Below are 24,489 nucleotides of genomic sequence, written 5' to 3' on the forward strand. Positions count from 1 at the left end.
CAATTGCACAGACGCAACTTTTGATATTTTATTTCCAGTTCACGCTTTCATGTCTTCCCGAACCTGTATCCCATACCCTGCCTTTTCCTCATCAAAAGAAACGCTCCGTATGCCTCAATAACATAAACCAGTCTCAATAAAAGACTCCTTAACTAATGTCAAATGACGCCTGCGCTCCAAGATATGTACCAATGCCAGGAACGTCAACATGATCACCATTACCCGATGCTAGCATTAGCCGGCACCTCCATTGATCCTACTCTACCATGCGGCACATGCATTTAATGCCAATCAATGCCATGCAAGGATCTAAACTGCCACACCTATTCTGGACCCAATGCCCCGGAATCAGGGCTGGTACTCCATCCTTGGGTTGTGGCGTAGTCGTGGCCGTTTGGGTCTCAGCGGTCTAGGTGTGCTCTAAAGATACCGCGTCTTGAGCCACTCTTCGTCTCGCAGCCCTAGGTTCAGCCCGTTCTGTGTCCACCATCGTCGAACTGCACTCTGATCTCCTATGCTGTCCTCAAGAGCCTCTTCGATGTTGCACGTCCGGAATTCTACCATCTGCTTTCGACCCTCCATACCCTCGAGCTCTCCATGAGCAAAGTTACGCCACCACTCGAGCACAGCTAAGTGCTTGAATATGGTCGGTGAAACTAGAACCTCGGCGTCAAACACGAGCTTGTCATCTCCTTTCAGCCGTCTCCAGGTTTCTAAGACCTCGACTTGGCCCCAGCGGCTTGCCATCTTGGCGACGCTGTCACCATGAGCAGCAGGGATACCTGAAGCGTCCCACCACCGCAACACATCAGCTTGTCCATGTTGTGTTGCCCATAACAGTGACCGGCCCGGTCGTAGAACGACCTTGTCGTCCTGTGCTGCTGCATCGCGCCACCACTCGAGAACCAAGAGATGTCCATTCCCGCTAGCCTGCTCCAGCGCGGACTCTGTATAACGCATCATCAATCCAGACCGACGCCACCACCAATCTAAAACACGAACATGCCCAAACTTAGAGGCGCCGTCGACAGCTTCTGCGTCATATACATGTCGGTCTCTGAACCATGCGCTCTGTTTCCAGTAGTCCAGCACATCAGTACGTGGATAATAAGCGGAGGCTTTGGTTGGTAACGTCGTTCCATCAAATGCTTTAAAAAGATCAGGTCGGTTGGCTTCCATATACGCCAACACGTCAATAAGACCGAATTTGATCACTAGTTTAATAACCAGTGCTGATATATCGTGGAATTCTGGTGGAGATTGCGATATCTTCTTACATATCGCCGCGGAGTTGCATGTCAGCACTGTCCACTCGAGCTCGTGCTCGTACACCTTCAACGGATCGTTACGGTCTCTGGGCTGACTTGTCCACGGTGAGGGCATCGGTAGGTTGGTGTACATTCCTAGAGCCTTGGCAAGTTCCCAGTCTCCTGCATAATCGAGGATGATAGTCCAAATTTCCGGCGGTAGCTTGGATTGGACTGTTACGTCCGCATTATCAGTCATTGCCATTCCGGTGGCGACCTCAACATCTCTTCCCAATCCTAGCAAGTCGGCTTGGTTCTTTATAATGCCCAGCACTTCGTTAAAACCGTTCCAGTTAGGTACTCGTTTCGGGTTTGGCGATCCTTCGTAATGCCATAATATCGGCGTCACCACGCGTATCCAATTCCATTTCCGATGCAATTTACTCAAGTGCTTCTTGGTCATTGGGTTTGACCACATATGTGTGCTCATGCCGGGGACCAAGACAATGCTCTTTTGTGTATCCCATCCTCTGAGCACTTCGCCGAGGAATGTATCTGTAACGCCTGCTAGCATCTTTGCGATGCTGTCTGCATCAAGTGGTACGCAGACCATCAGATCTGCCCACTCTACTAGTTCGAATGCTTGTTGCCGATAGAATTCGATATCGTCGGCCCGATCGCCCGCTCCCATAGCCAATCCCCGGTTTTGCATAACAATTATCGTTTGTGTCAATCGCGGGACTACATCGTCGACAATCGCTCGAGCTTCAATCTGTGGATTTTTCGAGAGGCGCACGACGAGCGCTTGCGCCCAGGACGTATCGCGGGGTCCAGTGGCGGCGACGAGAAGGCGGAGTTTTCGGTTGCGGGCCATATCGTGGAGAGACGAGGTAGAAGCAAGAGCGGGACTCAACCGCGGCGAAAAGGAATGATGGTGTGCCATGCTGGAAGATGACTCGGATCTAACATGGTTTGCATGAGATAGATGAGGAGGGCAAGCGGTGAAGTTTGAAGGCGAAAGGTTGTGACGGGGCATCAAATCACTGGTTCAACGAGATGCGGGATCACGTGGCGCTTTTCTGTTTGATGCGATAGTCTCGAGAGTACGTAGAGAGGAAGTGGCTGCTCGATTGGAGTGTAATGGTCGGTCGTTCGAATATAAAAATCGTAAGTCGTAAATCAGTCGTCGAGTTGAAGATTGCTTAGTTAAGATCAGTCGTGCGATTTGACAAATGATGCTCTCGGAAGGGTCTGACTGGGGCGACGACTAAAGAAAGAAAGCAACTCGAGTCTGCTCCAGTTTTATCCTGGTAAGGTTCCGGTGCAAGCCGGTAATAGGGGGGGCGAGGGGCAGTTCTTTGTCTTTATAGACGCGGAGTGATAAGAGCTGAGATGACGTCGAATTGATTGTATTGAGGAGTTGAGAGCGTGGAATGGAATTCGGAGAATTGCTCGACTTATTTGAAGCTGTCATTTCTCGTCGAGTTCGAGAGTTATCATGTCATAAATCACATCATAATAATGCCAAAAGATTATACTCTTCCCCAGTTATAACCCCGGCATATTGTTATCGGGGCTGGTACAATTTCACCATCAAATATCAAGTCTCTTGTCTTGAATATTTCTTGGACCCCGAGAGCAGCTGACGGCTATGTCTAGTTTTGCTCATCATGACCTCTACACCTTGAGTCCATACACATTTTAGAGTTCAGCCTCTGTAAATCTACTTCGAATTCAGCTCAATCAAAAGCGATGAAGACGACATCAATCACATGACCCAGCACCTTTAGCCTTTTGGCATACAAAGTATTCTAGCTCCCGACTGCTCCACAACTCGACACCCGAAGATGGAAAACTTTGAACCGCATTGTTGACTTTTGATCTTAGTCAGAGGCTATTTGATCTTCCTTCTGGTCCTAACAAACCTCTTCCTCTTTTGTGCATCACGTTCAGCCCATCCCCGGCGTTGATCATTGACCTGAATCACATACCTGAACTTCCCGATCCTGACCGAGGCGTTGCGCTCACGGTTATTTATTCCTCGCCGCCAAAAATTCTTCGCCCCGCTCTTTTCTCTTCCCTTCTTTGACAATGTTGGACCAAATGGCGAACGAAATCAAACTCATCTCGGGGAGCTCCCACCCGGAGATCAGTGCCAAGGTCGCCAGTCGGTATGTTATCATCATTTTGCGCTCCTCCCGCAATCTCTGGCGGTGACGCTGCGCCTGTAACTGAGGGTGCAAGTTGCTGATATATCTCAGACTCGGCATTGATATCGCAAACACTATGAGCTTGAACTACTCCAACCGAGAGACTAGTGTTTCTATCGGAGAGTCTGTTCGTGACGAGGACGTGTTTATTCTTCAGTCTACTGCTCCTGGAGATGTTAACGATGGTCTCATGGAGTTGCTCATCATGATTCATGCTTGTCGAACTGCCTCGGCCAGACGGATCACTGCTGTTATTCCCAGCTTTCCTTATGCGCGACAGGACAAGAAGGACAAATCACGAGCTCCTATCAGTGCTAAGCTGATTGCAAACATGCTCCAGGTTTCTGGTTGCGTACGTGTTTCACTAATATGATGTTTGATAACCTACTGACCATGACTCAGAATCATGTTATCACAATGGATCTTCACGCCTCGCAAATTCAGGGCTTCTTCAACGTCCCCGTGGACAACCTCTACGCTGAACCTTCCGTCCTTCGCTGGATCCGCGAGAACCTCAGTGTCGACAACTGTGTCATCGTTTCTCCCGATGCCGGTGGAGCCAAGCGTGCTACATCTCTTGCTGACCGCCTGAACACCGGTTTCGCTCTCATCCACAAGGAGCGACCCCGACCCAACGTTGTTGGTCGCATGGTTCTTGTCGGCGATGTCAGCGACAAGGTCGCCATTCTTGTTGACGACATGGCCGACACCTGTGGCACTGTAAGTTATGCGTAACCTCTTGTAAGTGACACAATCTAATCTCATTATAGCTCGCCAAGGCTGCTGCCACAGTCAATGAGCACGGCGCCAGGGAGGTGTATGCGATTGTTACTCACGGTATTCTGAGTGGTAAGGCCATCGATACCATTAACAACTCATGCCTCTCTGGTCTCGTTGTCACCAACAGTAAGTAACCCAACATGTACATCTCAAAGACCTTTGCTAACCTTTCCCAGCTGTTCCTCGTAAGCTTTAAACCCAGTTTTGTGCATGCGCTTGTGCGCGTGTTGCGTGTTCACGCGGTTTGCTAACTTCAATAGTGGGTGACAAGATTGAGCGATGCCCCAAGCTCAAGGTCATTGATGTGTCCGGAACACTTGCTGAGGTATGATACATCGCATCTTGCAGGCGCGTTCTGGTACTGACCAAATACTCAGGCTATTCGACGAACTCATAACGGAGAATCCGTGTCTTACCTCTTCAACAACGTCCCCGTTTAAAGTCCTTAGATACTAGAAAGCAAGGTGAAAAAACAAGGTTATGGAGTTGGTAGGTTTGGTCGTTTCGATGAAGCCGCAGTTGCGAACTAACAGCCAGCAAGCGGCGTCCTTCTATTAGAACTGAGGCTTGGGCCAAGTCGGATTTTCAGTCATTTGGGTAAAACTTCCAAAACCCACAAAAAGAGATTTACTAGACTATATGTTGCACGAATTTGCTAGAAGCTGGATCCTATGTTCAGATGCATGTGCGATGTTGGCTCCACGCACATGCAGTTCTGTTCCGCACGAACTTGGATTGACTACAGGTTTCCTTCTGTTCAACCATTTAGTAGTACGTATGAGTTGAGTTTTAGTATTCAATCGATCCATCGACTTGAATCATGATACTGAGTAAAGAACTTGTAAAGAATCTCAAGATTTAGCTATTGAAGGGTTCTTGCGGGATGCTTTACGAGGCCTGCCAGTGTCTTGGGACAAAGTTACTTTGAAGGCGATAGATACGGCAGGTTATCTGTTTTGACGAGGAAATCCTTTCCTTGCAATGAGCCCTGTTTCCATTTGTGGTTATGAGGTCTGTTGGGCTTCTTAGAGATGGTGTTTGATGGAGATGCTTGAACCGCCGTTCAAATTGGAGTAGCAGCGGATTTTCAGTACTCGAAAGGTAATTGCACTGTATTGTACAAAATTCCATAGGAGAAGAAAATAACAAACCATATGAAAATGAACAAGTTCTAACAAGATTCTGAAGAAGTCATGATGGAGGCGCATCTTTGCATGATTGCAAGGGTCGCTCTTCCAAAGCCCCACGTGAATAGCAGGCGGTGAATAATTCTGCCGCCTCATCTACAAGGGACACATCACTGCCTACCAGCATCAACGCATCGTAAAGAGAGATACATCATCGAACAACAAGAAAATTTGGGCTCTTCAGCTGCATGGACCTGCAGAGAACTCACATGCTCTGTTCTGAGCTGAGAACTCGCGCGGATTGCCCAAGATGACGACGCAACTCCTTGCCACGGAGCTGGCCAATCTCATCCAGGAGAGCAAGAGGAAACATAATGATTTGCGACAAGTGAGCCGCTTTATTCATCGCCATGAAGAATATTAGCTTATGATGAATACAGGCCGCGGAGAAATCGTTAGAAGAGCTGAAAAACTTGAGAAATCCTTCTGAACAAACAGCACCTGAAGGTCCGCAAGCTACCCCCTGTCAGTGGAAGCTATATCTGACTCGAGACAGAGCTATCTCAAAAGCCCAACTTTGTTAACCCATTCATCATCGCATGTGGTACCAAAAATGCCAAGTTTACCGCCATCGCTATTGTCTGTCTTCAACGTCTCATCGTTGCGCAAGCTCTTCCGCGGTCAAAGCTGAACCAAGTGCTGGAGGCCTTGATGCAAGCTACCTCAGCTGGTCTGGATGTGCAGCTCAAGATCTTGCAAGCGCTACCCTCACTTGTTCAAAATTATGCATCAGATCTTAAAGGAAACTTGTTGGTGACGACATTGAACATTTGCTTTACTCTCCAAAGTAGCAAAAATGCCATTGTGAACCATACATCAGCAGCGACGCTACAGCAACTGGTCGTGTCTGTGTTTGACAAAGTTGTCGCTGAAGACAAGAAAGCAGGCGATACGCCTACGGCAAATGATGCTGAATATTCAGAAAACCATCCTGCAGCTACCGATGCCTACCGTATTTTCAACGATCTATGCCTTATGACCGAAAACCAGAGACCAGAATTCATCCGCGTTTCGGGGCTTCCACAGACTTTCGGCCTGGAACTCATTGAATCCGTCATCACAAATCATGCCACCGTCTTCAGTAACCACCCCGAGCAGGCTCAGATTTTACGAAGCAGAGTAATGCCACTCATCATTGGGGCCTTGAAGGGGAAACCGAACTTCGCGACCACAGTACGCCTGGTGCGCATTCTGTACACTATGCTGCGTAGGCACATCGTCATTTTGCCATCAGAATGCAGTGAGGCGCTGACTGTTCTGACACAAATTCTCGATCAAGATGAAACCGTCTGGAAGAGAGCACTGTGTATGGAAGTTTTCCGTGGAATCTTTGCAGACCATGCCCTGCTCAGACGAATCTACGCAATGTTTGATGCTAAAAAAGGAGAGAAGGATGTCCTTAAGCCCTTGATTGCCACTTTCGTGCGCTTAAGCACAGAAAAACCTGCTGTAATTGGACTCGGACATTCATCGTCACTCCCTACAACTAGCTCGAGCACAAATGGCTCTTCTGAACAAGCCATTGCTGAAGCGAGTGGCATGACAGGTCTGATGACAGGGCCAGTTGGTGCAGAGACGACAACAACGGGTATCAGCACCCAATTCAGCTCAGTTCGGGTTCCTTGTATCGATCAGCTCGATAAGACGGAGGCACCTACTATACCAGAGTCTTATCTCTACAGCTTGGTGTTGGCTTGTATATCGTCTGTATCTGACGGTCTTGCCAAGTTCATACTACCTCTCACAGTTCCAAATGAAACGAGGAACCGAAAAAGAACCTCTCGACAAGAATTTGGTCGCGATTCACCTGCACCGCCGTCTGAGCAAGAGAGTACACCACCCAGAGGGAAGATGGAAAGGTCGGCATCTTTTAAGAAGAACCCAGTTCCCCTAAACCCGCTCTCCTTAGAGGACCATCCTCTTCATTCCGAAGTCAGGATCTGTGCTACAATCGTTGAGGAGTGCTGGCCTGCAATTCTTGCGACCTGCTCTACCTTCTTATACGCTGCACTCGATTCCGAATACTACCATGGACTAGTCCGTGCCTTCCAACGATTTGCTCACGTTGCTGGGTTGTTACAATTAACGACTCCTCGGGATGCTTTCCTTACAACTTTGGGCAAAGCCGCCGTCCCACCTAATGTTCTCACAGCTTGTGTCAATGCTGGCCAACCTCGACCACAAACACCAAGCACACCGACCGACGGCAGTCTCTTTAGCAACGCCCGAGGCCTTCTGAGCGTTGATAGCCTGACGCCCACCACCCCCACGGCCGACAAAGGACGACAGGCCTCATTTGATGCTTCTGTCGCTTCTTTGAATACTCGAAACTTGCTATGTCTTCGGGCACTTCTGAACTTGGGCATAGCGCTGGGTCCAACTTTGGCAGGAGCTTGGAGTATCATTCTGGAGACACTTCAACAGGCTGACTTTGTACTTTTTGTAAGCGGAAAGTCTCCTGGCAGAACACCAACTATGAACCGAGGACCGGATGCAGGTGGCGACAGTGAAGCTGCAACGTTGATGGCCAACTTCGGCTCCGAGGTTCGTGCGGTGGAAACAGCAGCATCCAGACTTATTGAGAGCACGGTTGACTTTCCCAATGAGTCATTCCTGAAAGTGGTAGCAGCAGTCTGTAGTTTGTTGACACAGAAGCCAGTTGAGCAGCGTGAGATCACCACTCAGCCGCAGACACCGTCTGATGGTCAACAGCTCAAGGCTCCCGTTGTACAGGGCCGTAGGTTTTCTGGTCAGCAAATGAGTTCTGGGTCAACTCAAGAAGATCAATTCGCACTTGCTAAGCTTGGCGAGCTTGCCACAATCAACATTGAGAGATTATTGGAGTACAGCCCAGAAGAATCTGGTTGGGACGTGTTGACTAATGAGCTGATTGACACTCTCACCTCTTCTTCCATGAACTCATCTGTTAGAACCAGGGCAGCAGACATTCTTGTGAAACTAGTCCTGGAGGCTGCCAATGTCACTTCTTCCCTGCCGGAGGAGGCTCGCGGGGAGATTCAGCTCCGGTTCTTTGAGGCCCTCCGTAGGTCACTGGCGCCTCTCCTCAAAGGTGACCGAGAAGTTTCCCTTGCTAGTCATTCAACAGATATCGATATTCACAAAATCATCCTCGATGGTCTTCAAAGCATCATTGAGGGCAATGGAGAAACACTGGTCAAGGGTTGGGACATAGCCTTCGAGATCATTGGCACCATCTTTATTACCAGGGAATTCGATCCTGCTTACCGCCGCGGCTCAGTGGCCAATCCCATTCTTCTTGACACCCGATCAGCAAGACTTATTAGGTCTTCTTTCAACTCTCTCCAACTCATTTGCTCAGACTTCCTAGCGTCGCTACCAAACTCATGCTTCTTGATCCTGGTGGACAATCTGTACAAGTTCTGCTCACAAGATGATGATCTCAATATCGCTTTGACTGTAAGTTGCTAGTAACTTTGTGAGGGTAAATAATACTAATTCTCTTTAGACGGTAACGTTTTTCTGGGTGCTGTCAGACTTTCTCTCAGCGAAGAATGAGTCTCTCGCCATCACTGCAGACATGATGCAAAACACTGAGCTTTCTGATCTGGAAAAGATGGCAGCTGATCATGGCCATAAGAGCTCTGATGCAGCATTGTGGATGCTGCTTCTGCTGCGACTGACCAATGTTACCACTGATGACAGACTTGAGCTTCGCAACAGTGCAATTCAGACTTTGCTCAGGATCTTTGATGCCTACGGTGATCGACTCAGCCCTGAGTCTTGGTCGATATGTGTCAAGTCGGTTGTCTTTAAGCTCTTGTCATCGATCGAGCAGGAGATCAAAGTTCTACAGTCGGATGAGGAAGAAGATGCCGAGGACAGTGACCGGGCTGAGTGGACTGAGACGGCCGTTGTTGTTCTCAACGGCATCTCCAGCCTCCTCGCTAATTACCTTGATATTCTTACTGGCCACCCCTCATTCGATCACCTATGGCAAGAGTTACTTTCTCATCTCACCACCCTACTTGACTTTCAAGTCCTTGATATCAACACCGCAACCTTCAAAGCGCTTGCTCATATTCTGTCTCAGACGACCACCGAGGGCAACTCTGTCTTCAGCAAAACAGCGATCGATATTGCGTGGGATCTGTGGGCAAGAGGAGTTCCGACCTCTAAGCCTGTTGATGAAAAGGCTGAAGACAACCAGAATTGCCTCATTGCATATGTATCTGCCTTGACAGAGATCTATCGACTTGTACAGGAAGATCTTGAAGTGAAACGAGTTGGTAGAATTCTGACACTTCTTCGAGAGACTTTGGACGAAGCCTCAGTTGGCAATTACGTCCAAGATATCGAATATGTGACGCCTTTGCAGGCACATATTCTCGAAGCTGTCCAAATGATTCGAACAGATGTTGAAGGAGCGCCATCGGCCATGATTACTCAAGTTGCGGATTTTCTGGTCTTGCCTTTTATGCAGGCCAACTTCTCAAAGCCAGGATCTAAACGTACGTACATTGCGCTTTCAAAGGTGAGCATGAAGACACTCGAGAAGCTTATTCTTGAGCACTCGAAGGACTCAGACATCTACCGCAGCAACTCCTTCTCTGAGGCTTTGAAGGCTTTATGCAAACCCATTGAGTTAAAATACGGTTTCCCTACGATAACGAAATCCACGCAACCATGGAGGCTAGCTACATCTACAGCACTTACCATCCTAGAAGCGACTCTGTCGCAGATCACCAGCCTCGAGCTGCCAAACGGAGTTGCCCAGAATATCTGGACCACGATCGTCGCCATTGCTGATGGCGTCATGAGCGCGGATTGTAGTGTTGCTCCTCCAGGTACCGACTTCGCAGGCGACGAAGAGTTCGACATTGCATCTTTCCACAAGCTGCGAGAACTCATTACTCCCGCACTTGGAGCCGCATCTGTTTCTGAGAAGGCTCGCAAGGCTTACGCCGAAAGCCTTTTCAAGACTTCAGTAATTCATGCCCCCTCGCCAGATGAAGAGTCGATCATCAACGGCACACACGAGAAGGGCTTATCAGCCCTCTATGCTCCTCGTGCAGGGCGAACAGTATCGGTTTTGCCGACCAGGCGTGTGAAGATGGCTTATGTCGCTTGTGAAGTGCTGTTTGGTTTGGTTGCTGCTAAAGATGAGCCAACAATTGTCATCCAACCCCCAACACCCAAATCACCAGATCCAAGGCATAGCCAGTTTGCCGAGTCACCTATTACTCTTCACGCCCGCATTGCCAGCACAGCTGCACCATTCCTCATTCTTCGGTGTGCGTTGACACTGAGGGCTTACATCGCTGATCAACCTCTGCGAGGCAAGATGCCCCAACCCCTAAGCCAGCGAAGGGAATTATTGTGGATTCTACAGAGGCTGGTCGAGTTGAAGAGCGACAAGAGCGCCATTCCAGAATTGGATAATATTGAGAGTGATGAGAGAAAGCATTTGTTGAGATTATATCCTCTTATTGTACGAGCATCTGGTGTAGTTGGTGACGAGAAGGTTGGTAGCCTTTTGAGAGAGGCTTTGGAGGTTGTAGGAGATGAATTGGGTTTTTAGCGATAGACTCTTGTTCAGACACGAAAATTATGTATTTAATTAGACAGCGTTATCTGAGGAGTGTGTCATAGACATCCAAATGAATAGCAAAACGACCTGAATTCACAAGCCAATCCCGTCTTATGGAGGGGTACTTCTAAGAACACCCCACCAACCCACCATCTTCAACGCGGGGCACCAAATTCAGATCCAAAAAAAAATTCAATCTCAGCATCTAGACCAAGATACATCGACACAATGGGAAAGTCCTCAAAAGATAAACGCGACGCCTACTACCGACTTGCCAAGGAGCAAGGATGGCGCGCTCGAAGTGCCTTTAAACTTCTCCAATTGGACGAGGGTAGGTCGCCGTTAAGATCAAGCAATGCTCTGTAGCTAACATCCTCCTTCAGAATTCGACCTGTTCGCCGATGTCACTCGAGTCGTCGACCTCTGCGCCGCACCCGGAAGTTGGTCGCAAGTACTATCCCGCGTACTGATCAAGGGCGAAAAGTTTGGAAGGGCTGCTTGGCAGGATAAGGAAGCCAAGTTTCGACAGCAGATGCTGGGAATAATACCCAAGGACAGCGACAGCGAGCAAATGACGGAAACTGAGAAGGTTCAGGAGGAGCAACAAGAGACTACAAAGACCAGAGAAGATGTCAAGATTGTGTCGATCGATTTGCAACCTATTTCACCACTTGCGGGTATTACAACACTTCGAGCCGATATCACACATCCTGCGACAGTTCCTCTGCTACTTTCAGCACTTGACCCTTCTTATGATCCCAAGACTGCTGGCACCCAGGCCTCGCACCCGGTTGATCTAGTTCTGAGCGATGGAGCTCCTGACGTGACAGGTCTTCATGACCTCGACATCTACGTCCAGTCTCAACTACTCTTCGCCGCCTTGAACCTAGCCCTCTGTGTCCTCAAGCCTGGAGGCAAGTTCGTCGCCAAGATATTCCGCGGAAGAAACGTCGATGTTCTCTACGCCCAACTCAAGATATTCTTTGAGAAGGTCATCGTCGCCAAGCCCCGCAGCAGTCGCGCAAGCAGTGTGGAAGCTTTCATTGTGTGCATCAACTTCCAGCCTCCCGCCGGTTTCCGCGCCAGCCTCGAAGAGCCTCTCGGTGTTGGTGGACGATTGGAGGAGATGCTCAAGGAGAAGGGTGATGTTGACATGCAGGATTCGACGATAAAGGATGAAGGTGTCGTGGAAATGGAGGTTTACGACGAGACGACCGAGGACACGGAGAGAAGCACTCGATGGGTTGCACCGTTCATTGCTTGTGGAGATCTATCCGCCTTTGACTCCGATGCATCATACCAGCTCCCTGAGGACTACGTCTCTCTAGATCCCGTCCAGCCCCCCATTGCTCCCCCGTATAAACGCGCCATTGAGATGCGAGCCGCCATGTCCGGATCACAGCGCTAAACAGATTTTGCAAATTCTCACACACAAGATGAATAACCCAGCAAGAGAGTTCTGAGTAAATGCATCGCTAGATAACAAAAACGCAAAAGCAAAAGCACATCAATGCTTGGGCGTGGGCTTCTCGGCTGGACCGGCCATTTCGAGCATTACTAGTCCGGCTGATGGTCCCTTTTCAAACTCTTGGGCGCCTAACTCCCTTTGATACAGCCGAGCTGCGGCTTGGTCGTGTGTCATGAGGAGAAGCCCACGCATGTGCTTCCATTCGTCAACTATCTCTTTGAGAGCCTTCATCAGCCATGATGCTAAGCCCCGCCGCTGGAATTCCTCGAGGACAAATACGTCTGTGAGATAGGCGAGAGTTACATAGTCGGTCACCACACGAGCGAAACCGACCATCTTATGCGGAGAGCCATCTTTGGGTTGAGCGATGCCATTCCCTGTGTCACTGTTAGAAAAGGGAGAATTAAGGATCGGTTGCGTTTCAGTTGGCTTACTCTTCATCTCTTCGGCAGTCTGTGGAGTATAGTACACCGCCAAAGTCAAGCAGTTATCCAGCACTCTTTGGAGTTGTCCTTGCGGCAAGGGGCTGCTCCACCAGTTGTCATCGAGAGACTTGTTGAAAGTTTGGGGACACAGATAGGACTTGTCGTTTGTGAGGAAGAAGTTATCACGGTACCAGAACCGGGGGGCACCCTCAGCCTGGTTCAAAGAGTCGTGGGAGCCCATATTGATGAATATACGAGTTAACGATATTGTCTTCAAGTTTCGAAAGTTTGGTGTTTGGTGTTTGGTGAGGGTTCCCGAGGGCTTGGATTGAGTCGGTAGGATACAGGAGGTGGTCACACAGCTTGAATCGAAAGCAAACAGGACTTTCGTGTTATCCAATGGGTAAGGATCGTGACAATGATGTAGTCGTCAGCACAAAGGGTGTACGGCTAGCGGCGGCTTCCTTGGCGGGGAAATCAGGGCGTGTGATCGTGAGTTTAGTCAACGATGTTTGACTTGTAGAGGAAAAGGTTGGTCCAAGAAAGGGTCATGTGGTAACGGGTAGATAAGATTCAAGGCTTGTGGAGGGACAACAAAGAATCTGGGGTAAAACGGACAAAAGTCAAGTTCTTGCTGATCAAGTTTCGATGCTTGGGGACGAACAAACTACGAACTACTATGAAATCATGGCTCCGTGCCATGTTTTGCTGACATCTTATATGCATCCCGTAAAGCAAGGCGCAGATCGAACGTATCTGTATCTACATGTTCACGTAAGGCTAAGACGCCCATTGAATACTAAATCTTGTCATTTTACACCGCGCATTGGTTGGTGGACCTATCAGCTTCAACGCCCTATTGCTCGTCGTGGTGGAACCCCGGGATCTACGGCGGAGGCGGGGGGAGGGTGACTACGCCCGTCACGGGAGGTCGGCGGAATTTGAGGGCAGGCGGAATAGGTTATAGATGGGTAAAGGCGGCCGAGGGAGGATGTATAAATAGGCAAGCATATCCGAGATGTACTATATTTTCTACAAGACCAAGTCTATCATATCTAAAGCATTCCGGCGTACATGACGGCGCCGGCGAGAGCGAGGAAGGCTCCGGCTGTGGGCATGACGGCACCGGCGGTGGAAACGGTAGAGGCCAGGGTAGCAGCGGCGTCGGTCTCGGAGCTGGAGTCAGAGTGCGAAGCGGAGTGAGAATCGGATCCGGAGGCGGAACCGGCCACGGCTCCGGCCCCGGAAGAAGCAGAGGGGGTTGCATGAGTAGCAAGAGTGGTGATGGTCTTTGTGTCATTGGCCTTATCGGTAGAAGTCTTCTCATCATCCTTGCTCTTAGTCTCAGTCTCGGCCTCAGTGGTTAAAGCACTCTCCTCAGTCTCGGTAGTAGGCGCCGCAGTAATAGTAGCAGACTCGCTCACATCCTCCTCAGTGCTCGTGGGGGAATCACCAGTCTCTTCAGGAACAGCACCGCCGAGAGTCTTGGGGTTGATGAAGAGAGGAGAATAAGTCGCGGTGCCGACGTAGCCAGGGCATCCGGGAACAGTTGTCTTAGGGGGGGCTCGGCCACCGCCGCAGTCGAGAAAGTCGCACAGCTCGCCCGTGTCAGGGACGTACCAAATTCGAGACGCGTACATTCCATTGGCGTTGCTGAGAACCGTGTCGTAGCTGGTGCATCCTGCAAGATCGGTCCTGGCCAGGGCTGGGACAGCGGCGATAAGAGCCGCGGTGAGGAACTTGGTGGCCATGATTAACGAGTGTATAGAATTAAATTATCGGGTAGTTAAGTCTCAACGAATGACTGTGATTAACGAATGAATACTCTATTCTCCCTCACTTCTCTTCGTTTCTTTTCTGTTCATAGGGGTAAGACAACCCTTTTAAAGCGCAGGCTCTGGCCCTACAAGGCTAGTGACCTATTCCCGGCGTTAATCACCAGCACGGTCCCATCGCCAAGCGAAACAGCGGCCGACTCGGCCCTGAGATGCCGGGAATTAGGGATCAACAACGAATTGTAGGCCTGGTTTTACTGGAATCGCGCTATAATGTCTGGTTTTGGAGTGGGTGGGCTCATTTCCATCCGTAATCCCCTGTTCGGGTGTTTCTGCTTTGGGTTGAGGGATTCTCGCTTCGACTATCTAGCAGGCCATGCTTAAATGCGATAAAATAGAAGCGAATGCCCCCTTGTTGGTCGCTTATACGCTCTCAGGAGTTTTGTTGGTTTGCTCAAAGTGTCTGACTTAAATGTGCTTCAGTTGAGATAACTTTAGAATAGACTGAAACTGAAACCACTAACATCGACCCGTTTGTCTAGTCTATGACACACAACGCTCTTCTATCATTCTATTCGGCACCAAGCTATCCGTCTATCGTTGGGAACGGTTTTGCTCGTTGTCAAATATAGCATAGATAAGGCCGGTATAAGACACCGAGGTCTTTATTGGTCTATAGACTTCAAGCTATTCTCGTCCGAAAATAGAACTTGCAGTGGCTCTGCCTTTTCATATCAATGTTCTATTAATGGCCTCCAACTTACGATAGCATGGGGTCGGTTGGTATCCATCAAACTCTCAAGTCTTTCAGTCCGAGACTGTGATGCGAGAATCCTCCAACTTGTCACACAGCTTCTCAATTGCCAAGTCACGGTCTTGAACCACTTTCATTGCCTCATCAACCCTCCCAGCACGCTTGAGAACTTTGTAGTAAAAATCCAACGAGTTCACAGTCCAGTCAGACCATTTTCCAAAGACTTCCATACTCATCACCACAGATCTCAGTGCTGACTCAATAGCACCCTCTGCCCCCCTTTCCGCTTCATCAATCCTTAATAACAGCATATACAACGATGGCATCATCCTCTCGCTCTTGTACTCGACATCTTTGATCTCTTCTGCCGTTCTACGTGCTTCAATATACTTGCCCGATTCAAGATATGCATCTGCCAGTTGCATCTCAAGGTTGATATGATCCTTACATCGATGTTGGTTCTGTAACTCAGCAGCCAACACAAGTCCACGACCCAAAGTAGCGACCTCCTCGGGACTCATGAGCTTGTAGCGTAGAAGTCGCCAGATAGTGTCAGACATCATGTCTTGTATGATTGGATAGACCTTGCCAAGAGCTTCGTAGATCATGTTGATGTATGCAAGAATGGTCGACTTGGCATGAGTCACGATACCCGTTGGCCCAAGCTGCAGCATGACTTGGAGTAACAGTCGAAGTGGGTGTGAAGATCCAGCCCAGGGAAGACTCTCTGAGACATCGTTTAGAGAATTTAAAAGCCATCGAGCCACACCTGGTCGACTAGTGGCGAAGAAGAGTACTGAGGTGTATACGAAGGTGAATATCAATGGGTCTTGGCGCAGGAGCTGTTGGTGGGACTGCTTGATGAAGTGCTGTAGGAATCTAGTTGCTTCGCCCTCCTTTTCTTCCCTTAAAGCGAGGGATGCTGACATGACGGAACTACACCAAGCTGGAACGTTGTCCTCGTTCTTGAAGCCGCTCTTAGCGTCCCTAGGACACCCATTAACCTCTGATGACCCTCTAACGTAGGTGTTGAGGAGATGGAAGCCATATTCTTGGGTAAGGAGATCGGCTGGTGGTGTAAGTGACACTGGTGGGGCAGTACTGTTGATTGGTGTCTCGCCCATCAGTGGTTGCAGAAGAGTTTCTAGAAGTTCTCGACGCTTGTTCTCCGGTTCTCTACGATAGTATTCTTTGAGCTTGCCGAGATTCGTTAGGTTGACCTCAGGGTCGAGTATACATGCTGCACTGCGACCCCTTGTCATGTTTTTCTTGAGGTTCCACTCAGTGAATCGTAGCTTATACATCTTCTCACTATGTACTATCATTAGAGGCGATCATCTACTTACAGTGTCCATACTCGCGTAGCTCGGAAGCCATACTCCAGACGCATATGTGACATGAGTCTTGATAACGACATGTTCCGTTTGATATATAACTCAGTTATCACCTCACGATAATGATCCCAATCCTTAGCTGACGGGACCCCCAAGCGGCCACGGGTAGTACGAGGGGCTTCCATGACAACGTGTAAAGGCAGAACTGTGTTGAGAGTAGTAAACCGGTATGTTTGCCTTGTTTAATGCACAGAAAGTCCCTGCATGGAAGTTTCACCCCTCTTTGTTCCAGGTGATGAGGCTGAAAATGAGTCGGTGCGGCACACGCGCGGGAGGCGTAGGACTTACAGCTGTACAAAAGGGTTGTGCATTCTCATTGACCAATAGCGTCTAATGCATGTGTGACTGGATTCCATGTCTGCATGAAGCTATTTACTGAAAGATTGGCTCGTAGTGCATGCCCCTGATTGGTGTAAAAGGCAATAAGGCTCGGGCAGACGGCTTCAGTCTACCACACCTTGACTAGTCTAAGCAACTACAGTTGCAGATGAAGAATCTTGGATATTTTCATTTAGGAAAATAGTCACAACAGTGGTATCAGGTACGGGATAAAGGGCAAGTTCAGGCTATTCTCCATTGGCTCTTACAGACTTGGACTAACTTCAGGCCTCGAAAACTGGCCTGTGGCTTACACATAAGATTCCAAAACATCTACCCAAAGTTCAAAGGGCAAGGTTGCTATCTTCTACTCAACTTATGCACGTCGAGCCCATGCTCTGAATGCATCCTTAGTCAAGTTCGTACCGACAGGATTGCACATAACCGAGCCATCATCAAACACCACAAAGTACGACCGATCATTCTCAAGGTTCAAACCCAGGGTCCGGATCCTAGGCATGGTCCTGATGGACTGTTCCAGACTCCCGTAGTTACCACGGAGGTTCCATTGGCTATGTCCAGATTCCTTCTGGGCCACGTATGAGCCTTCGGTTCCAAGCCAGACATACTTGACGCCATTGTTGTCTGGGTCTGCATTTTCGACAAACTCATCGGCTGCATCTGGGAGATTCCAGAAGATGCAGCCGCTTCTGGTGCGCATAAAGTAGTAACCATCACTCCCGAGGGACACAAACTCGGGGGTGTCGCCATCGAGAGAGTCGAGTGCTCTGTCGAGGCCACCGTAGCTGGAAAGAGACCAGGCTGTGAGCTGTAAGTTAGCTGATGGAAGGTTTAGCAACAGATATTTCTTACACCATGTGAATCGTTCGGTTCTCTCGTTGTAGTATTTGGTGAAGTAGCAGTCGTCTTCACCAATTGCCACAAAAGCATGATGGACTCCTGGAGGGTGTTGGAACGCTTTGGCGAACTCCCTGTCCGAAGCACCACTTGACCGGGCCAGCATCAGAAAAACGAGTCTTTTGCTCAGTCGGGAGTTTCTTACCTTAGGTTGCGTCCATAGGGACCGCAAAGAAAGTAGTTGTTACCAACCAAACTGACGTTGGACTCGGGCATATTTAATTCTGAGGGTCACTGTGAAATAATATTTGGAAGTTATGAATTACAAAATATGAGGATTATTCTCTCGAGTGAGACATTTGGCCGAGTATTTATAATTGATCGACCATGTCCGATGTAATGTCTCCCTACCAGGTTTCTGAGGCGTTATTGCCTCCTGGCGAAGCAGCCTGCAGCCAGGCCATACGATGATCACAACAATGCACTTGACACCTACATTAGAACCTAGCTCGGTACATATTTATCCGCCAGATGCATCTTGGTAATGGTGGTGCTGAGGAGTGGGCTGAGTGGCCTCCCTGGGCGATTTGGATGCATGAGGTGATATCACCTGCATAGACTCATTCTTTATCCATGCATGTCTTGATAGTTCTGTTTCATTTTGGGATGGCTTTGACAGGCTACACAGAGGTTCGGGCCTGAGCAAGAGCCTCAAGTTGGTCCTCGGTCCTTTGCCTGTCCTTGAGCCTCCTCCAGATACAGGCTATGCTAAAGACAGACGCGAGAGGAGATCAGGAGTGAGTTGAAAAAGGGTAATAACCATTTTGGGATTGAAGTATACATATAATCAAGAATTATCAAGCTCATAGTGTTATCTAGTGTTCGCCTCAACTCTTGTGTGATCTTCGTATGGACTCACCTCGGCCGGTCTGTGTATAAGTAGAAGTAAACGAACTAGCAACATATGATTGAATCGATCACTACACACCAAGGATTTAATTACATGGAACAAACGGATATGCCATTTATATATCAACTATCCTTGTTCAAACCTCGGGTACGGAATCAATTGTAGTGTATCTTGGTTGAAACATGTGCATGCAATGTATAGCAACCTAAAGTCAACGGAGCCAATCAGCACGTCTCATGACAGGCAACATCAACAACCGTTCAATATTTTATCGCAATAATATATCTTCGAACAAGGTTGAGCCACAGGCAGAATTTATCTTCGTTGCCTACTCCACGATCCAATCATATCTCCCGGCGAGTGACGCAACCTCACATTGGAGAAGCAACCTACAGATAATCCTTGCAGCCATATTCACTCCCCTCCAACATTTAAGCTTATCCACAACCACCATACCATGAGACTTCTCAGACCAACACCACGTCTCTCTTCTATATTCTCTTCAAAAACAGCAACTTCGAATCTTCGCTTCTTCACAGCAATGGCTCCTCATAACGACGTAGGCGCCTTTCACGAAGCCCTCCGCTCAAGCAAGCGCATCCTCGCGCTCTGTGGAGCTGGTCTCTCAGCATCATCTGGCCTACCTACTTTCCGAGGCGCTGGCGGTCTTTGGCGAAATCATGATGCTACGTCTTTAGCTACTCTGAGTGCTTTCAAGAATGATCCGGGTCTTGTGTGGTTGTTCTACAATTATAGACGTCATATGTGCTTGCGCGCGGAGCCGAATCCAGCGCATTATGCTCTTGCGGCGCTGGCTGAGAAGAACAAGGACTTTTTGTGTCTGACACAAAATGTCGACAGTATGGATTTCCCTTCTGTGTTATATCATAGTAACTAACAACCTCAGATCTCTCTCAACAGGCGGGTCATCCACAGGATCAACTGCGTACCTTGCATGGTTCCCTCTTCGACATCAAGTGCACCAACTGCGATTGGATCCAGCGAGGCAACTATGATGATCCATTCTGTCCTGCCCTCGCACCAGCTTCAGTTGATGTAGAGCCAGGCAAACCATTTCCCCTCCTTGACGCCTCGCAGCCTCTGGACCCAATCTCACCAGATGACATTCCGAAATGCCCTCAGTGCAAGACAGGCTTTCAAAGACCGGGTGTTGTGTGGTTCGGTGAGAATCTGGACGAAGTTATGATGATGGGTATCACAAACTGGCTTCTCGAGGACAAAGTAGTGAGTTGAAACCCACGTTGAGCAGTTTTTTAGAAAGTTGACTAATTATATACAGGATTTGATGCTTGTTATTGGTACTTCGGCCCAAGTCTACCCTGCTGCAGGCTATATCGATAAAGCCAAACGTAAAGGCGCACGTATTGCGGTTATTAACCCTGAGGCTGAGAATGAGGAAGAGATGTACAAGGTCAAGCCTGGTGATTTTGCATTTGGCAAGGATGCTGCAGAGTATCTGCCTCTGCTCTTGGAGCCTGTTATTGGCAAGCTTGAGACAGACAAGAAGGAAAAATCTTAGCTACGAGCCTAGTCTATATATAATATAAGAGAGGGAAAGGCTAGGAAGCTTAATTATCTTGACCCGCTCCATTGTAAAACTGAACTGGCGAGCAGGTGACCCCGTATGGTTAATAGGACCATGCTACAATATGAAGAGTTTGTTATGATTGCATTCTAATAGTAGGCCGAACCTGACGCTCTTCGGGTGTCAAATCCGCAACCGTATTCTTGTGGCATTCTACAGGATACTGTATGTATTTGAAGATTGTATCATTGATTTCTATCAAGCTTCACACTTATATTACACTTTAGGCAACACTTGAGCCATGCTCAAGACTTCAAAAATTCTTCTTTGTTTGAGCACAGCCTTTCCGCATCCTCTCTATTAGACTCTCTTTCTTTTCATTTCCACCCAAGTTAGACTTTTGACACAGACAAGTGATACGTGACGGTAGTCGACTTACACCAAGACACAACCCCCACTGAAAGGTGACGTACCTACCACTATAACATCACCCCTCCATCCACCATCCATTTCTCTCAGCACCAAATCTTCCTCCCTCCACCTACCAAAGGCCACGAGCCTCAAAACCACCACAAAGATGCAGGGCTTCAACATGGGCCGCTACGTCCCGCCCGAAGTAGAAGGCACCACATCCGGCAACCGTCTTCACAACAAACACCCGCTCGGCGCACGCGCCTCAAAGCCTGGCTCCCTCACCGTCCGCTTCGAGCTTCCCTTCGCCGTCTGGTGCAACAGCTGTCCCAAGCCCACAATAATCGGCCAAGGCGTTCGCTTCAACGCCGCAAAGCGCCGCGTGGGGAGTTATTTCTCAACGCCGATTTGGAGTTTCAAGTTTCGTCATGCGGATTGCGGAGGCGAGATTGAGATTCGCACGGATCCGAAGAATACGGCGTATGTTGTCACGGAGGGCGGTGCGAAGAGGGATACGGGGGAGGATGTGCAGCGCGAAGGGGATGCGGTTATCATGACGGATCAGGAGAGGGAGGCGTTGAGAAAGAATGCATTTTCGAGTTTGGAAAAGACTATTGAGGATAGGGAGCAGCTCAAACGCGCGACGCTACGGATAGACGATCTTCTTGAGGCATCTGCGAAACATTGGGATGATCCGTATACGCAGAATCAGAAGCTACGGAAGGCATTCAGGGCAGGGCGCAAAGAGCGGGAGCGCGATGCTGCGGCTACAGGGGATCTTCAAGATCGCATGAGTCTTGGCATAGATATTGTTCCTGGAACAGAGGAAGATGCTCGCCGTGCGGCTCTTGTCGACTTTGGACCTGTGGTTGATGATGGCAGAGATCGAGCATTGTCGAAGCCCTTATTTCAAACCGAAGGGAGCAAGAAGAAACCATTGGACCCGAAAGGTGGAGGCAAGCTGAAGGCTGACAAGGAGGCTTCGAAACGTAAAGATGCGTTGGTGTCGGAACTTATGGGCAACACTAGGGCCTCCAAGGATCCTTTCCTGATCGACAAACGACATGAGACGAAAGGACCGGCCAGACTGCCAGGTGTGAAGCGGAAGAGATCACCACAAGAAGTAGAGTCACGGAATTTGGAGCCACCATCCAAGGCGCAGGCGCCTGCTTCGCCAGCAGGCCTGGTTGACTACGACTCCGATTAAGCATTTCACTATAGGCACTGGTTCTTTAGAATAATTATAGATATGATACCCGGGCTCAGCCCAATTTATTGATTTAATATTCAAAGTCTTGTCCCTCTGCTGTGCATCGTTGGCAGAGAACGAAAGGCCAACCATCATGTCCAAACTGCCTTCGAGGTCCTGACGGCCAGGCCTATCACCAGCAATCATGACATCCAGTTGCGGCTATTCCGTTCGACCGCCCTCCGATGAGCACAAGCGAAGCTTTGTATGCAACATGCCAAACTAATGCCAAGAAACAAATTCGATCCGAGTCCAAGCCTGCGCGAGGTTACTGCAACTCCGTCCAATGATAGCCCTAAATCCGTGCCTCGGTCCCATGACGCCATATGTGAATCGAAACGCTCGCCCAAGTTAATGCGCTTGTAGAAGGGCTTATACATCATCCATCTGTCCCGCAGGCTCGTCATCGTCGTCCCCGAAACTGGCAACTGAGGAGAGTTCGTCATCGTCTTCGCTTTCGGCTCCGGCTTCGTCTGCTGCATCTTTGGAAGCATATTTCTGGACATATTCTGCTTTCATGAGTATCATGTCTGTTTCAAGGGTCCATGCACACACACCTTTGACCTTGGCATCATAGCTCTTTGGTTCTCTGATCAATAAGGCCGCCGCCTCACCGTTGAGGGGGTCGGTAGGGTTGGGGTATCGCAGGAGTTGAGGAAGGAAAACCTCGAAAATGTTGATCATATCAAACATGGGCGACCAAGTCTGGTTAATAACATCGAGACAGACCGACCCGGACCTGAACCATTAGCCATAGTTCAAATCAGACGGAGGTATAGGTTTCGTACAGCTCGTCGATATTGGGGTGGAAGATGCGGTTGACAAAGCCAATGCTAGGGGACTTGTAAGGGTAGGTGTCGGGAAGCTCGACATGAACCTTCCACATTCCGCCCTCAAATGGAGCTTCGTAATGTCAGTTCTTATTCGGACGATGCGCTTCGGTAAACATACTCTCAGCTGGTCCTTTGAAGCGAACAAAGAACTCTTGCCTAAGAGGATCGGTCAGGAAATAGGTCGGAGTCGGTGAAAGTGGAACTGGAAGCTTACACTATTTCATGTTAGCAAAGTCGACGTTGGTATTAAAGTCAAGTCTTACTGTTGTCATTGACAAGTGTAACTTCGTAGTCACTCATAAGCCTATTGGTGTCAGTGTCATCATAGAAACGGTAGCTTATATTGAGTCCCATACATCCTGTAATCATGTTAGCAATACAACAAGCGAGAGGGCAGAGACGACAACGCACTTCATGACCTTGTTGACGATTAGTGTTAGTCACAGTTCCCTCACAGTCTCGGAAGACGGTAGAACTCACATCAGTCTCGATTCTGCGGCGTGGGCTACTCATGATGGCGGTTGATGTTGTTTCCGAATGTGGGGTTATGAAGGTATCCAAAGAGCTCCGGGGCCGGCGCGATAGGCGATACTCGAGAAGAAGACGCTAAGAAGAGGCAGAAGAACTGCAGTTTGTGTGTGAAATAGTCTGCAGTTGAAAGATGTTGGTTGGGAATAGCTAAAATATTGCTAGAGGCAGGTGAAGATGAAGTTGAGTCAAGCAAGCGCAAGATGGATAATGGGTATATCCTTCCCGGGGGTGCCAAGTCACGAGGATATGATGTGTACGAGCGTGATAAGCCGCTGCAAACGCAACACGGCAGGCGCCGGCTGCTCCTTCAGGGTGTTAGTGTTATCGATAAGGCACTAATCTGCCGCAATGGGGAGATCGACATAGCACGTCACGAGCATAACACAGCATGAAACAACGATCTAGACTGAAACGATGCAACTCAGTTGAGTCATCCTTTTCCTTTGCATCAAGTTTTAGAGCCCTCAATTTCCAATAAAGGTGACACATTCTGAGTTAAGCTTTGAGCTTGTTTCTTTGGTGCAATTATAAAGCGGCTTTATACATAGTCGTTGCGGTTGGGAAAACATTATGACAAGACATACAGATATTTGCCGGGTTACTACTTATTATGGATATTATGTCCCTCGGTTCTCGCATGCGTATTCGGATCTAGGTACTTTCATCACAACTTCATGAGACCCCCTCCATTTCCAAATCCTCGGTACAAGTACCCAGCCAGCCTCAATCAAAGCCGTTACACTTCCCCCACTACACCTCCATCTCGGCATAGCCAGTGACAACCTCGGCTTCCGAATACATTCAAAGGCTTTTTGTAACTTTCCGTGACCTCAGTATTTCACAGTATAAATTGTATTCCAGCATGATTCGGGTATAATTCAGTAGCCCAGAATGTACATGTAAATGAAATGGCGGCTCAACATTAACGGATCTTCGGTCGTTCGGCCATTCGCATGCCCTGAAAGGACTAGTCTAAATTAAATTTCACTTCCAGAACCCCAAAAAGTTACTGCGTGGGGCGCAG

At 48.8% G+C, this 24,489-nt stretch overlaps 9 protein-coding genes across 9 annotated transcripts; 4 read left to right on the plus strand and 5 right to left on the minus strand.

The window, feature by feature from the left end:
• Nucleotides 1–420: 420 nt before the first annotated feature.
• On the minus strand, nt 421–2,190 carry FOBCDRAFT_200621 (uncharacterized protein; the record flags this gene model as incomplete). The annotated part of the gene is made up of 1 exon (XM_031178374.2): nt 421–2,190. The coding sequence occupies one exon, from the start codon at nt 2,188–2,190 to the stop codon at nt 421–423; it is 1,770 nt and encodes a 589-aa protein (XP_031044261.2).
• Nucleotides 2,191–3,072: 882 nt separating this feature from the next.
• FOBCDRAFT_32067 (phosphoribosyltransferase-like protein) lies at nt 3,073–4,775 on the plus strand. Its single transcript, XM_031178372.3, has 7 exons — nt 3,073–3,418; nt 3,509–3,809; nt 3,860–4,177; nt 4,228–4,363; nt 4,414–4,422; nt 4,498–4,562; nt 4,615–4,775. The coding sequence occupies exons 1-7, from the start codon at nt 3,339–3,341 to the stop codon at nt 4,675–4,677; spliced, it is 972 nt and encodes a 323-aa protein (XP_031044259.1). The 5' UTR covers nt 3,073–3,338; the 3' UTR covers nt 4,678–4,775.
• An 899-nt stretch (nt 4,776–5,674) lies between these two features.
• On the plus strand, nt 5,675–12,401 carry FOBCDRAFT_292341 (FtsJ-like methyltransferase-domain-containing protein; the record flags this gene model as incomplete). The annotated part of the gene is made up of 6 exons (XM_059611798.1): nt 5,675–5,752; nt 5,805–5,871; nt 5,921–8,862; nt 8,912–10,931; nt 11,172–11,324; nt 11,377–12,401. The coding sequence occupies 6 exons, from the start codon at nt 5,675–5,677 to the stop codon at nt 12,399–12,401; spliced, it is 6,285 nt and encodes a 2,094-aa protein (XP_059464729.1).
• A 49-nt stretch (nt 12,402–12,450) lies between these two features.
• FOBCDRAFT_32084 (putative GNAT family N-acetyltransferase) lies at nt 12,451–13,159 on the minus strand. Its single transcript, XM_031178369.3, has 2 exons — nt 12,896–13,159; nt 12,451–12,838 (listed from the first exon to the last, which is right to left on the minus strand). Exons 1-2 carry the CDS (start codon nt 13,125–13,127, stop codon nt 12,501–12,503), a joined length of 570 nt encoding a protein of 189 aa, XP_031044256.1. The 5' UTR covers nt 13,128–13,159; the 3' UTR covers nt 12,451–12,500.
• Nucleotides 13,160–13,833: 674 nt separating this feature from the next.
• Nucleotides 13,834–14,796, minus strand: FOBCDRAFT_221817 (uncharacterized protein). The gene has a single exon (XM_031178368.3). The coding sequence runs from the start codon at nt 14,635–14,637 to the stop codon at nt 13,942–13,944; it is 696 nt and encodes a 231-aa protein (XP_031044255.2). The 5' UTR covers nt 14,638–14,796; the 3' UTR covers nt 13,834–13,941.
• A 657-nt stretch (nt 14,797–15,453) lies between these two features.
• Nucleotides 15,454–18,261, minus strand: FOBCDRAFT_159896 (uncharacterized protein; the record flags this gene model as incomplete). Its single annotated transcript, XM_031178366.3, has 6 exons — nt 15,454–16,722; nt 16,773–16,954; nt 17,098–17,121; nt 17,554–17,949; nt 18,001–18,134; nt 18,191–18,261. The coding sequence occupies 6 exons, from the start codon at nt 18,259–18,261 to the stop codon at nt 15,469–15,471; spliced, it is 2,061 nt and encodes a 686-aa protein (XP_031044253.3). The 3' UTR covers nt 15,454–15,468.
• A 1,175-nt stretch (nt 18,262–19,436) lies between these two features.
• Nucleotides 19,437–20,435, plus strand: FOBCDRAFT_292343 (DHS-like NAD/FAD-binding domain-containing protein; the record flags this gene model as incomplete). Its single annotated transcript, XM_031178365.3, has 3 exons — nt 19,437–19,755; nt 19,803–20,140; nt 20,196–20,435. 3 exons carry the CDS (start codon nt 19,437–19,439, stop codon nt 20,433–20,435), a joined length of 897 nt encoding a protein of 298 aa, XP_031044252.3.
• Nucleotides 20,436–20,965: 530 nt separating this feature from the next.
• FOBCDRAFT_221820 (CWC16 protein) lies at nt 20,966–22,092 on the plus strand. The gene has a single exon (XM_031178364.3). It carries the CDS (start codon nt 21,019–21,021, stop codon nt 22,057–22,059), a length of 1,041 nt encoding a protein of 346 aa, XP_031044251.2. The 5' UTR covers nt 20,966–21,018; the 3' UTR covers nt 22,060–22,092.
• Nucleotides 22,093–23,447, minus strand: FOBCDRAFT_318717 (ubiquitin-conjugating enzyme/RWD-like protein; the record flags this gene model as incomplete). Its single annotated transcript, XM_059612015.1, has 7 exons — nt 22,093–22,610; nt 22,659–22,840; nt 22,890–23,004; nt 23,053–23,136; nt 23,198–23,238; nt 23,346–23,353; nt 23,415–23,447. The coding sequence occupies 7 exons, from the start codon at nt 23,445–23,447 to the stop codon at nt 22,474–22,476; spliced, it is 600 nt and encodes a 199-aa protein (XP_059464730.1). The 3' UTR covers nt 22,093–22,473.
• Between the last annotated feature and the right edge of the window lie 1,042 nt (nt 23,448–24,489).

The sequence above is a fragment of the Fusarium oxysporum genome, chromosome IV (genome assembly GCF_013085055.1).
Source record: "Fusarium oxysporum Fo47 chromosome IV, complete sequence".
NCBI classification, from domain to species: domain Eukaryota; kingdom Fungi; phylum Ascomycota; class Sordariomycetes; order Hypocreales; family Nectriaceae; genus Fusarium; species Fusarium oxysporum.

What these genes read in the sequence shown, in the direction of transcription:
- FOBCDRAFT_32084 (XM_031178369.3), bottom strand. Translation starts at nt 13,127, where the DNA reads ATGGGCTCCCACGACTCTTTGAACCAGGCTGAGGGTGCCCCCCGGTTC. An exon ending in GACTGCCGAAGAGATGAAGA is followed by an intron (nt 12,839 to 12,895) that starts GTAAGCCAACTG and finishes ACAGTGACACAG; the next exon opens with GGAATGGCATCGCTCAACCC.
- FOBCDRAFT_221817 (XM_031178368.3), bottom strand. Translation starts at nt 14,637, where the DNA reads ATGGCCACCAAGTTCCTCACCGCGGCTCTTATCGCCGCTGTCCCAGCC.
- FOBCDRAFT_221820 (XM_031178364.3), top strand. Translation starts at nt 21,019, where the DNA reads ATGCAGGGCTTCAACATGGGCCGCTACGTCCCGCCCGAAGTAGAAGGC.
- FOBCDRAFT_32067 (XM_031178372.3), top strand. Translation starts at nt 3,339, where the DNA reads ATGTTGGACCAAATGGCGAACGAAATCAAACTCATCTCGGGGAGCTCC. An exon ending in TGCTCCAGGTTTCTGGTTGC is followed by an intron (nt 3,810 to 3,859) that starts GTACGTGTTTCA and finishes ACCATGACTCAG; the next exon opens with AATCATGTTATCACAATGGA. An exon ending in TGGCCGACACCTGTGGCACT is followed by an intron (nt 4,178 to 4,227) that starts GTAAGTTATGCG and finishes ATCTCATTATAG; the next exon opens with CTCGCCAAGGCTGCTGCCAC.